This window comes from Marmota flaviventris, chromosome 12, assembly GCF_047511675.1.
Source record: "Marmota flaviventris isolate mMarFla1 chromosome 12, mMarFla1.hap1, whole genome shotgun sequence".
Taxonomy (NCBI): domain Eukaryota; kingdom Metazoa; phylum Chordata; class Mammalia; order Rodentia; family Sciuridae; genus Marmota; species Marmota flaviventris.
The window spans coordinates 1013500-1028068 of NC_092509.1; the positions used below are offsets into that span (position 1 = coordinate 1013500).

Here is a 14569-nt window from a genome sequence, read left to right on the forward strand (position 1 = left end):
AATTAACTTTTGGGAAAAAAAATGCAAAAGGGTGCACTGGTATTTGAAATAAGGTAATAATAATTTTTACTATAATTAGTTGTTTCTGAGTCTCATTTAACTCTTTACTTTAATTATCTATCCATTGTGTTAAGAATCCCTATAGGTGTTAAACTATATAAGGCACATATATTGTGGTGTGAGGTGTTACTGGAAAATATTGGCATTCAGTGAATAATGCCATCAATTTTCTGTTTTGCAATATTAAAGAACTATTTCAGATTTATTGAAATGGATAGTTTTGTTTAAAGGTAACAGTAGTTTTTCAATGTAGAAATTACTAATAAAATTTAGGTGTTCTTAAAAAGTCTGTAACAATGATATTTGATGAACTTTGTGTCATAATGTATAAGAAAAGTTGCTTCCTTAACCCAAACCAGACATCATTGGAATAACCTTGTGTAGTATCAGCACATACAAATTCAGATGAGGACTTTTGCATCTTTTCTCCTTTTACTTCCCACCTACAACATGGCTTATTTTTCATAAGCAAATTTCTATGCTTGTTCAACCTCTCACACATCTCAGAATTCACTAGGAGGGATCCCTGACAATCTAGAAACAAACATATCTGCGATAGTGTATATATTAATATATGAAGAAGTTCAAGAAAATATTGATCTGGCCATGAGATGGTGCGGTAACTATACAGAAAGCTAAAAATTGAAATTGAAAGAAATATAATACTCCTGAGAATTTCTATGAATTATGCAGTCTTTGGAAGCAGATATTTTAAGTAGGAAGCTCTTGAGACTGATGTCCACTGCATCTTTTATAGGAATATTTGTTCTGGTTTGAGGGCCACCAGATTTTAGCCAGTAAACTTTTGGCTTGATATAGCATAATCAGAAAGCCCAGCATTCTCTTTTTATACCTAGGCATGGTTTACTAAACATTCATTGAGTTTTTGCACAGACTTTTCCCTTATTTTAATATACCTAGCCCATTAGTCTTGTCACATTCAAATTCATTCATTCTTCAAAAAGTAATTTAATTAAATTTCCTATTGTCTTTAAAATAAAATATCAACTTAAAATAATTTCTATACTCTAAAGCATTTTATTGCAGTACCTATAATCTTTATAACTACTAAGAAATCACATTCTATGTCTCATTTTTACCATTGTATTTCTCGTATTACTTTCATTATGATTTGAGTATGTCCCCCAAATGCTCGTGTGTTTGGAACTTAGCTTCAAAGGGAAAGAGTTGGAAAATAGTGGAATGTTTAAGTAGTGAGATCTAGTAAATTGTGGTGAGATCATTGGGGGAGATGCTCTTGGAAAGGGCTAATGTAACTTTCATGGGGCACAACATAGTTCTTATTAAAGCCAGTTGTTACAAAAGAGCAAGTCTTTTTTTTTCTGAATTTCTCTGACTTCCTGTCTCATTATGTTCTCTCTAACTCTCAAATGAGCCCTCACCATAATGCCACCTCATGTGTAATGCAGGTGAAGGAGCTGTCACAGGAGCTGAGAAGATTCTGGTACAGTGCACTTAAATCTTCAGAACTATGTACTCAAAAAATATTTTTATTTATTTATAAGTTGTAGTTGGACACAATACCTTTATTTTATTTATTTATTCATTTTTATGTAGTGCTTCTTTCATGTGACAAGTGAGCAGTCTGCCACTGAGCCACAACCCCAGCCTCTCAGAAAATATTTTTATGCATTTATATCTCTTTTTATACATTGGCCTTTTTCTGCTATTTTTCTATAACATTATAAAACAGACTAAAACAACTTCTGTGTCTTATTTCTAAAGAAGACAGGTGAGACTTTGCAATGTATTATCAAAAAAAATCTGTAAAAGCTTTAGAATAAGAACTGTTATGAATTCACTGAGTGACTTTAGTGAGTGATTAAATATCTTTGAGTCTAAGGCATCTTACTATGAGAGTGAGTAGAACATCTAAGATTACATTTTAAAAGCACTTGTATAGTTTAGATGGTAATAGCTTAGCATTTCTGATTCTTATTTGTTTTTATATTTCAAAGGTGATATCTTTTATTTTTTATGTTCCTCATGGTGCTTAGGTTAATGTATTGCCATTTACTTTGGGACTCAAATATGTTGAATTTATTTTTTTTTTAGTAAAGAAAAAGCAAGAGTTGTTCCTTAGAATATAGCAAAGACTCTATGAGAATGTTTTTATTTTTAATGGGAAGAATTGTCTCATTGCTAATGATTATAGTGGGAATTTACATCTTGATGACACCCATTAATCAGAAATGGTCTGAACTGACTAGATCAAAACCATTAGAAAACCATGAATAAAGAGGCAGATTAAAAAATAGGTTTTTCTAGCACCATTTTGAGTCTCCTATTAGAGTACAAATTATAGTATTTTTTACCAGGGAAAGGACTCAAACACACATTTTAAGCTTCCTGTAATCACACAAGTCACCATCAATCATAATACCATTGTAGGAAAATAAATGTAGATCTTCACAGGCAGAAAAAACAAATACAAAAAGTGCAATTTGCCTTATGCAAAAAAGATCTCTTCATTTAGGTCATACTTTTTTTAGCTCCCAGGTAACATATCTTTGAGCTCAAGATATTCAACCAGAAGAACGTAGATTTGTTTTATGCTAGATGAGTTAAGAACTGATATAATTAGAATGTAGAGTAAACATATTTTGATTTGGGTTTCAGTTGTTTCAAGTATGATGGCTTGCTCAGGAAAACAATGCAGGAGATTTTAACCTCCACTTCACCCAAATTGTATGGAAAAATCATTATTTTTTTAAAATTAAAAGTGGAAGCCACAGGCAATCTACAGCAGGTATTGAAATGTCATGATGAGATATCAAACTGCAGTTGTTTTTCTCATATTTTTGTATCATTGATTGCTGTGGAATTTGAATATTTGAAATATAAAAACTATATTTAAAAATAAACATAAATATATATATATTTTGTATTTTAAGGTAATTTTAAGGCTCATAGCCTAAGGTCATAATACACAGTATAATTACCTCATAGTTTTTCTAATGTAATCCCAAGACAAAGGAGTTGGGATACATTTTTCATGAAAAAAAAAATTATTTTTACTAAGTAAAATTATGTTGTTCCATGTATCATACTTTTCTATGCACTATATGTTTGGCCTTAAAATTAGTAGAAGTGAATGCCTTGATGGAGCTGACAAAAGGTTTATATTATCTTGTCCAGTGAATATTGTGGAAGAATATATGGAGGATGAACCAGAAGATTTCTTAAATTGTGTATTTTTGTGGCTGGAAACTGTTGAAAGGTACATAATTGTGATTAATGAAAAAGACTGGCTAAAAACAGAAATGTTCTTTAAGCGTACATTCGTGAACAAATTCTTTGTTAAGCAAAAATTCCCTGTGCAGCCAGGGAAGGCTGAAATACATTATACTTAGACTCTGGTAATCTCAGTTCTTTTTTTTTTTTTTTAACTCTAACGAGTAAATTTTTCTAGCTCAATAAATCTCACTCTATTCCTTTTCTTGCTTTTAAAACCAGAAGAGCAATACTTGTCTTTTTTAACTTTCTGGATTGTTTCCCAATTTGACTGCAATAAAATAAGCAGAATACTTTTGGAAAATATTACAAAGCATACAAATGGAAGTGAATAATCTTTGCTTACTTTGTGACACTTTTTCTTTCAAATGATGTTGTAGCTACAAGTGGGTAACTTATCTTTCTTCAATTACCTTTAACTGATTATATGTCCATTTTTCCCTAGCATTGGAAAACACACTTCATCCAGTATTGGTCTCTTGCTTAAGTATTTACAAGTTTTTATTTCTATATCATTGTGTGTTGATGTAATTGATTTTTCTTCTCATTTAGTGTAGTTTCATGTATAATTAAATTGGTATGAATATGTCTATATTGGCGAGTGTAAAATTTCTTCAGACCTTCTTCTTAAGCATATGTTGCTGTAAACTTTGTTCTTCATGAATTATATGTAATGTTTATAAAATTGTGAATGATATTCAATATGATTTTTGTATGGATTCTGTGAATAAGAAGCTTTTACCCTATTGTAGCTGAAAAGTCAACATTTTATGATAAGAAACATAATCTTTACATACAACCTTCTCAGTTTACCTCTTACTACTTGGTCCTCAGAAAATCAGACTATAAAACATAGCTCATTTATTATTTTGTCATAAGTATAAGGACTCACTCAACCTTGACTCCACATCCATTTCTCTAATTCCTGCCCTGAAATAACACTACCTATAGAATAACAAGGATGTCAGAATTTACTAATGTACATGAAAACACTGATCATTGACCTCATTCACAGAAAAATGAAAAGTCTCCAATGAGGATGAAATCTAGAAGACCATTATGCACACAAGAAAGATAAAGCTCTTCTCTCCTGAATGAGCTACCTTTAAGTTTGTGGAAATTCAGTCTATTAAAATCACTAGGAAATGTTAAAATGTTAAAAAGTTAAAATTTTAAAATTTATAATTCAAGATATGAAAATCTGGGGCTAATTTTCCTATATTTATATCCTTCTTATAACTCTTAATTTCACCCTAAATACAAACAGAAAAAAATAATGATCTGACTTATGCAAATTGTATTCCACATTAAGTTTATTAAAAATGTGTAAAAGTATTAACAGATGCTAGAGTATTATTTACTCAACAGTATGTTTTACTGTTACATAGAACATTTAGTCAAGTGGAACACTATTATATCTGTCATTTAACAACAGGATGCAATACATGAGTGTTAACATATAAACAAATATTCAGTTATAAAGACATATTGCATTCATAAGGTAAATATAGGTGAAAAAGATGCACTGTAAACCTGGCATGATGGTCCATGCTTGTAATCCAAGCAAATTGGGAAGCTGAGTAGTTTTAGAAGTTTAAATTCAGCCTCAGCAACTTAGTGTGGTTTCAAGCAACTTAGCAATACAGTCTCAAAATTTGAAAAACTGGAGAGAGGGCTTAAGAATGTGGCTCAGTGTATAAAAATACCTAAACGTAAACTGAAATACAACAAAAAATTAAAGTTTAAAATATTACACTTGAGTGTTAAACATAAAAAATAGATTTCATATAATTCTTTTCTCAGTATTCAAAAGTGAAAATAGTAATTTTTGATTTAGAATAACAATTATATTCTTTCAAAGATGACGTTTCTTCACTATGCATGTATGATATTTATGACTGTTATTTCTACAAAATAACTTGATAATGCTTAATAAATTTAAGCAAAAGCTAAAGACAACTACTTGTTTTCTAAACTTAAATGGGTTCTGTATTTTACTGATCCTTGATGTATACATCAAGGTGTAATATATAGATAATAACTTTACTATACTCTCACATTTATTATAAATGTTACACTGTTATATAAGGCATATATTTTGGACAAAATCTGTTCAATGTTCACTACTAGTATAAGTTTTCAGATGTTCAATGAATTTAAAATTTAAATACATTTTGGATATATTATTTAACTTTTTAGGGTTTCTGGGCACAATGAATTTTCCAAAAATAAGCAGTGTTTAAGAAACATGTAGCTATTTTTTTTTTCCATTTGTTTCTTTTCTAACCAGTACTTATCCACAGGTTCTGAGTATTGGTGAATAAATTTTGGAGGCATTGTCACATTGTCAATTTTCACATTTCAAAACATTCTCTATGCTATGGTTATTGTGATGAGGATTAAATGTTGTCCCTGTCTTAGAGTAATGGTACAATGGTCTCATTTTTATAGCTTCTCTCCAATGTGCTTTCTCTGATGTCTTGTAATTTATGATACATAATTTAAAATGTTTCTACATTCTCTACATTTATATGTCTTCTTTCCAGAATAAGTAGCCTAGTGGTGAAAATAATTGATTTCTTATTAAAAGCTTTGCTGCATTTTTTTTTCAATTTGTAGAGGTTCTTTTCTGTATAAATTCTGTTGTTAATAAGGTTTACTCTCTTTTTTTATGTTTATTTTTTAGTTTTAGTTGGACACAATACCGTTATTTCACTTATTTATTTTAATGTGGTGCTGAGGATCAAAGCCAGGATCTCACATATGCGAGGCTAGCACTCTACAACTGAACCACAACCCCAGCCCCACATTCTTTACATTTGTAGGACTTCTCTCCAGTGAGTTCTGCTGTGATGAATAAGGTCTATTTTTTGACCAAAAGCTTTTCCACATTCTTTACATTTGTAGGGCTTCTCTCCAGTGTGAGTTTTGCTGTGGTGAATAAGGCTTGATTTTTGACCAAAAGCTTTGCCACATTCTGTACATTTGTAAGGCTTCTCTCCAGTGTGAGTTCTGCTGTGGCAAATAAGGTGTGATTTTTGACCAAAAGCTTTGCCACAATCTTTACATTTGTAGGGCTTCTCTCCAGTGTGAGTTCTCCTGTGGCATATAAGGCTTGATTTTTGACCAAAAGCTTTGCCACAGTCTTTACATTTGTAGGGCTTCTCTCCAGTGTGAGATCTGCTGTGGTAAATTAGGACTGATTTTCGACCAAAAGCTTTGCCACAGTCTTTACATTTGTAGGGCTTCTCTCCACTGTGAATTCTCCTGTGGCAAATAAGGCTTGATTTGTAACAAAAAGCTTGGCCACAATCTTTACATTTGTAGGGCTTTTCTCCATTGTGAGTTCTCCTGTGGCAAATAAGGTCTGATTTTCGACCAAAAGCTTTGCCACAATCATTACATTTGTAGGGCTTCTCTCCAGTGTGAGTTCTCCTGTGGCATATAAGGCTTGATTTTTGACCAAAAGCTTTGCCACAGTCTTTACATTTGTAGGGCTTCTCTCCAGTGTGAATTCTCCTGTGGCAAATAAGGCTTGATTTGTAACAAAAAGCTTTGCCACAATCTTTACATTTGTAGGGCTTCTCTCCATTGTGAGTTCTTCTGTGGCAAATAATGCTTGATTTTCGACCAAAAGCTTTGCCACAGTCTTGACATTTGTAGGGCTTCTCTCCAGTGTGATATCTGCTGTGGTAAATAAGTTCTGATTTTTCAACAAAAGCTTGGCCACAATCTTTACATTTGTAGGGCTTCTCTACAGTGTGAGTTCTCCTGTGGCGAATAAGGTGTGATTTTTGACCAAAAGCTTTGCCACATTCTTTACATTTGTAGGGCTTCTCTCCAGTGTGAGTTCTTCTGTGGCAAATAAGGTCTGATTTTTGACCAAAAGCTTTGCCACAATCTTTACATGTGTAGGGCTTCTCTCCAGTGTGAGTTCTCCTGTGGCGAATAAGGTGTGATTTTCGACCAAAAGCTTTGCCACATTCTTTACAATTGTAGGGTGTCTCTCCAGTGTGAGTTCTCCTGTGGCAAATAAGGTCTGATTTTTGACCAAAAGCTTTGCCACAATCTTTACATGTGTAGGGCTTCTCTCCAGTGTGAGTTCTTCTGTGGCGAATAAGGTGTGATTTTCGACCAAAAGCTTTGGCACATACTTTACATTTGTAGGGCTTTTCTCCATTGTGGTTTCCTCTGTGGTAAATAAGACCTTTTTTTTTACTAAAAGCTTTGCCACATTCTTTATATTGGTAGGGCTTCTCTCCAGTATAAATTCTCTGGTGGAGAACAAGGCCTGATTTTTTATATGATTTCTGGTGTTCACTCTCACTTGGAGTTTTCCCTATTTTCTTTTTTGGTAAATATTCAAGATCACAACTTCTATATTTTGCACTTATCACTTCATGAAATATATGTTTTAGGCCCTTTTCTGGTGAATATACTTGGGTATGATTAGGAGTCATGGCTGAAATAAACAAAAATAAAAACAATACCTATTAGACTGGGATAAATATATTTTGCCTACGTAACATGAAATTAAGGTAAAATAAGTACATCAGGAGTGTAGCATATTAGTAAGTCCAAAGTCACCATAAATTCAAAATATATATTAGTTGAATAAAAAATGTACAGAAAAAATTACATTGAGAATATTACCAAAATTCTTGTATAGACCACAGTATCCAAGAGGAGTACATCATAAAGAAGAATAATATAATAAAGTGTAGAAAAGTATCATTAACAGCCTTTTTTCCTTAATAAGATAGTATTGTGTATTTAGGAAATATTTACCAGCTACCTTCACTGTCAGTAGAACAAGAGAAATGTAAAACATATACAAACATTTCTGGCTTTTTTAAAGAATGTCCAAAAAATGTTTTTTGTCTACCATGACATAGAGACATGAAAATAACTAGCAGAATTTGAGTGATAATTCCATAAATATTCAACAAGTGTAAAGAGGCAATGGACTCTTAAAAAGAAATATGAACAAAAAATTTACTAAGAAATATACACAAATATGTCTATAAAATTTATCATAAAAAACATTTTTTAAAAGACTATAAAAACCTTGCATAGCCTATGGCCATAATACTTGGATGAATTCAACACATGAGAGTCAAGTATATTAAATTGATTTTTATATTTTTACATTCATGTGATATGAGAATTTCCTTTATTGACAAATACAACTTTGTTTATCTATAAATATATCATGGTATTTTATACTATATATACAAGGTAAAATGACTAAATAGAATGAATTAACACAATCATTATTTCATATAATTATCAATTTTGTTCTTACAAGGTATTATATTCCTTCTACTAGTATTTATGAAGAACATAATACACTCACTGTGTGGTAAAATAAAACTCTTGACCCTATTATGCTCAATAAATAAAAATATGGAGACTTTCACTATAATATCAACCCTACACAAAACACAGTACCTGGTGAGCAAAATTTTGCTCACTTAATTTCGGAGTTCCACATGTGAATCAAATGCTCCTACAACTTAATATCTGCCTGCCACCTTTCACTTAATTCAAAGTCCTGCATATATTTCTTATAACACTTTAAGAGACAAAATATTTTATAACTAAATAATAATAGTATATATGTACATATTTTTACACATTCGACATTGATGGGCACACACATTTAGACCCTAGCTTTAATACTGAGAAAAATGTTTGCACTAAACACAAAAGCAGAAGTATCTCTTCAATTTTCTGATTTAATTGTTCATGGATACATATTTAGTACTGGCAATTCTGGATCTTTAGGTCATCCAACTTTTAATGTTTCATGTGTAATGCTTGAGATTACCCCCCAAAATTCTATATCACAAACTACAACACAAGTCTTTTTTAAAATTGTTAGAGCCATGTCGTTTCTAAATTTCTGTGACTTCTCTCAAATGAAGTACTTTTTCATGGCCTCCCAATTAGCAAATATTACAAGGATGCAGCACTGTTCTTGCCTATTTTTATTTATTTAAACGTTTTTATACTTTTTTCCCAAAAATGGACTATATAATCTACTGATGGCTCCTTTAATGAACAAATAAAAAATAGTACAGCAAATATAAACAAAGATAAGCATGGCTAAATCCAAGTGACAAAAAAGAAAAAAAAAAAAACATTAAGAATTTAACATAAGGAGACGGACAGTTATGAATTACTCAAAGAACACTAAATCACTATTCAAAAAAAGTTTAGGGAGTGAAATTGAAAAATATTAACATCAATGAGCACAATGTTTATGTGAATAATTCTTTAAGAAAAAATGAGAGGGGCATTACTAGTGTGCAAATCTGAAATTCTACCAATATGGGATAGGCTTATCAAGCAGTACCAAGTTTAAGAAAAGTCTAAGCAACTTGTACAATACTGTAAAAATTAAAAATCTAAAGAATATATAAAGAGAAGTGTTATATATGTATATATACTGTGTTTTGTGTAGAGTTAATATTATAGTCAAAGACTCCACATATATTTTCACATTTCCTATATATATAGGAAGTGTGAAAAGAAGCCAAGCATACCACAATAAAAAAACAATGATCCAGAAATTAAATCACTAATCAAAATTTAAAAAAAATAAAAAATATTAAAAAATCACAAAATAAAATTATAATGATTCATTCACTTCAAAATATTTATGATTACTAATGCATTATTTGAAAACACAAAACAAAAGAAAAAAAAATACTAACAGAATCGAATCTAAAAAAAGCAAATGTCAAGTCAGTTCCAGCAGACAGCATGGAAAGAAACCAAACATGATCTGCTCCTAGAGGCCCTATTTGTTTAAAGATGGATAATGCTCCTGCCTTTACATCTCATCCTTTTGCATAATTTTTAATCAATGAGATATAGTTTTAAATCAAGAAATTTCTCATTATTCTTTTGGACGAGCTTTGTTGAGTGAGCAAATTGTATCCTAATACTTGCCTTTTAAAACAGAAACAAAGAAAGATCTAGCCTCTCTTTTATTAATATGCATTAAATATTGTTTTATTTACAGGTAATGTGCTCAATATACAACATAAAGTTAATACACAAAATTGGTCATCTGCATTGAATAGACATTTTATTCTCAAAAAAGCCATTACTAAAAAAATTATGTAATATATGAGGTTCCATCTGACCAGCATGACAAGATCCTATGCCTTTGATCATGTGGGGAAAAGCATAAACTGCTACTCTTATGCCAACATGTCCTGTTTGGACTCTACCTTCATGCATGAAAAATAGCAATTATAAATGTACATCAGGGACTTCACAAGCTGATTTCTAATTTTCATTTAACCCTGGAAGATAAGAGTTCATCCAAACAAGAGAATAATCATTCTTCTCAAAAGAGGAGAATCATTAAAATAGGACCCCAAGATACATGAATTCTAGTTAATTCTAGTTACTGGGCGGGGGATATAAAACCATTAACAGCCTCAGCACAACAGGTGTTGGCTAAAATGGGGTTAGAATGTACTCTAGATAACTTTGTTACTGCTTTGATTGATAAACTCACACAAAACTCTGTAAATGCTTTGGTCTTAATAACAATTTTGCTCTGTTTCTGTACACCAGCTCTGGGAAAATCAGTACTGTCAGATCCTGAACTTCTAGAACCCATTACAATATCTTAACTCACTTGCATAAAATTGTTATATACCTGCAAAAATGTCTCATTGTTGTCTTAGCAGAATAATGTGTCCTTACCATCCACATAGTATTTAATAGGTCACCATCCTGTGCAATTTATACATATAAGATCTATTCCTCTTGATAAAAAAGTGATGATTCAGTGAAGCTTCTCTCTAAGGCAGAATTTAATAGGTTGACATTCTCCTTAGTGGGTTTACCTGGACTAGCTCTAGGGGCTTATAAAACTTCTATGAAACTCGCCTATGCTATCATAAACAGTATTAGTCATGCCTCCATGGATGTAAATATGCTTAATGAAGAACAAAAACAACATTGTCAAGCCATACTTGACATTCATGCTGCAACTGATTGTCTGTTATTGTTACATCATAAAGGATATCAGAAGTTTAATAACATGTGTTCCTTCAATTTAAGTTATAATAGTAATTTTATTTCAAAAGACTTAGATTACCTTAAAGATATCATTAATAAGGTTGAACAAGATGATGGATTTTGGACTTGTTGGATTGGTTAACTTCATGTTTACTCAATTTCATCTGGGTCAAAAATATTCATAGGTGGATGTTTACTGATGTTGGAACTTGCTGTTTTCTATGTCTGCCCTATTTTTTGCCCCCACCAGCATTACGGAGATAAGTAATATTATTTATTCAAAAGGCCTTTAAAAAGAGGGGAGGTATTATGTATTCTGACCTTGGAAGAGACAGGAAAGTGTTGGAGTGATTGTAACTGGCACCCTGAGTCCCAAAATTGTAATGCCCAACAGTTTCTCCCTGAAGCTATTAAGACAACTCTACAGGTGCACTATCTAGTTTCTGTGGTAATGTCCTTAGGGAGAAGGGGCTCTATATTTGTATTAACTGTTCCTAATATTGGTTAGCTAGCACTTGGGTTTAAAGAAAACCTGGGTTAGAATGTATTCATGATATCAGAAGGTATGTAATTTTGGAGTATTATATGTGCAGCTGTTAAGAGGTGTGGCCAGTTATTTTTTTTTCTTTTTTCCTTTTCACTGTGTGTGTCTCTCTCTTCTCTTTGCTTCTTTAAAAGTTTCCTTACAAGAAGATATGAAACAGATCATGCTGGCCCTTACAACAAAAGGTAAGTTTTGATGGTTAATCTGAATAAACTGGGACATCACTAAAGAAGAAAACAGAGAACACCAAGGAATTTGAAAATGTGATAAATATAGGGCAGTATGTGTTCAATGATTACAATCAAAATAAATAAACCTAAGCTTCTGAAAATTTCTTCTGCTGGATAACTACTCTTTCAACATTTTTCAGTTTGGTTTTCTCCTTGACATTTGAATGACTCAATTGTGTCCCCTGCTATGTGTACAGTAGTTTACATCACTAAATTATACTAGGTACTACTTATCTAAAGTGAAGAATATCTGTACTAAAAATGCCCTTATGCCCTTTTTCTTTGAAACACAAATCTGAAACTCATTCTTATAGAGAAGTTCCCATAAGATACTCTGCAACAGAAGTAAATTAAATAATAATTAGTAGTTAATAATTTTAAAGGGAAATTAAACTTACCCAGGAAGGCAAAGTTTCTATAATTCTCTAGCATCACATCTCTATATAATTTTTTCTGAGCAGGCTGAAGGCATTCCCACTCCTCTTCAGTAAAATCAATGGCTATATCCATAAATGTTAACAGTTCCTAAAATAAGAATAGGTAAATAAATAACACATTGACCACATGAACATTTGCACAGTCTGTAATGTAATTAAAGTTTAAATGAGAGTTAGTAGACTATCATGTAGGTAGTGCACTTCTGCAGAAAAAGTGATTGAAGTTCAAAGAAGTATACATACACCATATTTATGAAACACAATATAAAACTCAGGCATTATCACAAAAATAAATATATATTTTTCATTTTTATGTCTTGATCTAAATTATACATATTTTTCAGATGAGAAAATCATGGTAATTAAGAACGGGAACCCTCAAATTTTAATTGTACAACCACTAATCAGAGATTTACTAGTGTGTAGAATCTTATTTGTTATTTCTCTAATAGAGCTAGCTATTCTGAATGTGTAGTGAGATCTCTAGTAACTCCAACATCAATGGTATAAGAGAAATTTTGAAATGCAACAAGGTAGACAGACCACTTAATGGAAATATTTAACAGTTTATTTAAGTTCAAACATTTTATGTTTTTTATGTGTGTTATTAATATAAAAAATAGCAACAACAATCCTGTTTGAATTATCCTTTCTATAATTTTAACATCTATTAACATACAAAATATATATATATATATATATATATATATATATATATATATATATATATATATACAAACTTTGATCGATGTTTATATTGTATATTTATAATAGAATATACGTATAGCTCTTAAAACAAATAATTTCTTTTTTATTTGTTCTTTCTAGTTCTACCTGACAGTAAAATCGATTTTTATGATATTATGAAAGCATGTGATATGTCTTATCCTAATTAAAATCTTGTTCTTATTGGTGGTTACAATGGTAGGATTCACTTACAGATATATATCTTTTATATTTTTATCCTTGTCCCTTTTATTTATTTATTTATTCATTTATTTATATTTTGTTTACCATTGTGCAATCTACTGATCTTCTTTTCTTACCCTTCCCCACTTTATGAGCTTTAGATTTCACATATCAGCAATAACTTTCAACTTTTGCTCTTAAAGAAATGGTTTGTTTTACTTAACATAAAATCTCCAGATTCATCCATTTCCTGGCAAATGTCATAAAGTCATTCTTCTTTATGGCCAATTCATAGTTTATTGTGTACATAAGCAACAGTTTTTTGTCCTGTCATCATTGAATGGACCCATTTCATCATTGAATGGTTGGTTTTATAGCTTAGCTATTGTGAATTGTGCTGCTATAAACATAAATGTGGCTGTGTCAATGTAGTACGCTGATTTTAAGTCCTTTGGGCATATACAGTGCAGTCAAAAAACTGGGTAAAATTGTGGTTCCATTTCTTTAACAATATTCATACAGGTTATTATGTTTCACTTAGACCTCCATACAGCTGGAAAAATTGGAATTCATTTTTTACTGAGGTGAAAATAAAACATACACAAAAATAGTATAAGCCATAAAATGGCTAGGATTTATTATCAAATCATCCATCCCAATAAAAAGTTATTTTTTTAATATTTATTTTTTAGTTATCGGTGGACACAACATCTTTGTTTGTATGTGGTGCTAAGGATCAAACCCAGGCCACACGCATGCCAGGCAAGTGAGCTACCTCTTGAGCCACATCCCCAGCCCCTAAAAAGTAAAATTTAAAAACTAAAAGTAAAGAAAGTCTAAGCAAAAGAGAAAAATTAGAAGCTATCAAAGATAAACATAATACAGTAACCAGTATCAATGTTGGTGCTTTTAAATAGCAAATGAGCCCAGTCTAGTGATGGACAACTGTAGTTCCAGTGACTAAGGAGCATAAGAAAAATGGATCATAAATTATAAGACAATATTATATATAATATTGTCTTATATATGTTGTATTGAGCAACTTAATGAGGCACTTAGCAACTCAGCAATACTCTGTCTCTAAATAAAAT

General features: G+C 31.3%; 1 protein-coding gene across 1 annotated transcript in view; it reads right to left on the reverse strand.

Annotated features, from left to right (window-relative positions):
• Positions 1 to 6158: 6158 nt before the first annotated feature.
• Positions 6159 to 14569, reverse strand: part of LOC139707869 (zinc finger protein 271-like) — a gene marked incomplete at its 3' end in the record, with an annotated part of 56585 nt that continues 48174 nt past the window's right edge. Inside the window, exon 2 of the mRNA XM_071619778.1 lies at positions 6159 to 7662. Within this exon, the coding sequence (XP_071475879.1) occupies positions 6159 to 7662 (1504 nt within the window). The remainder of the gene's footprint in view (positions 7663 to 14569) is intronic.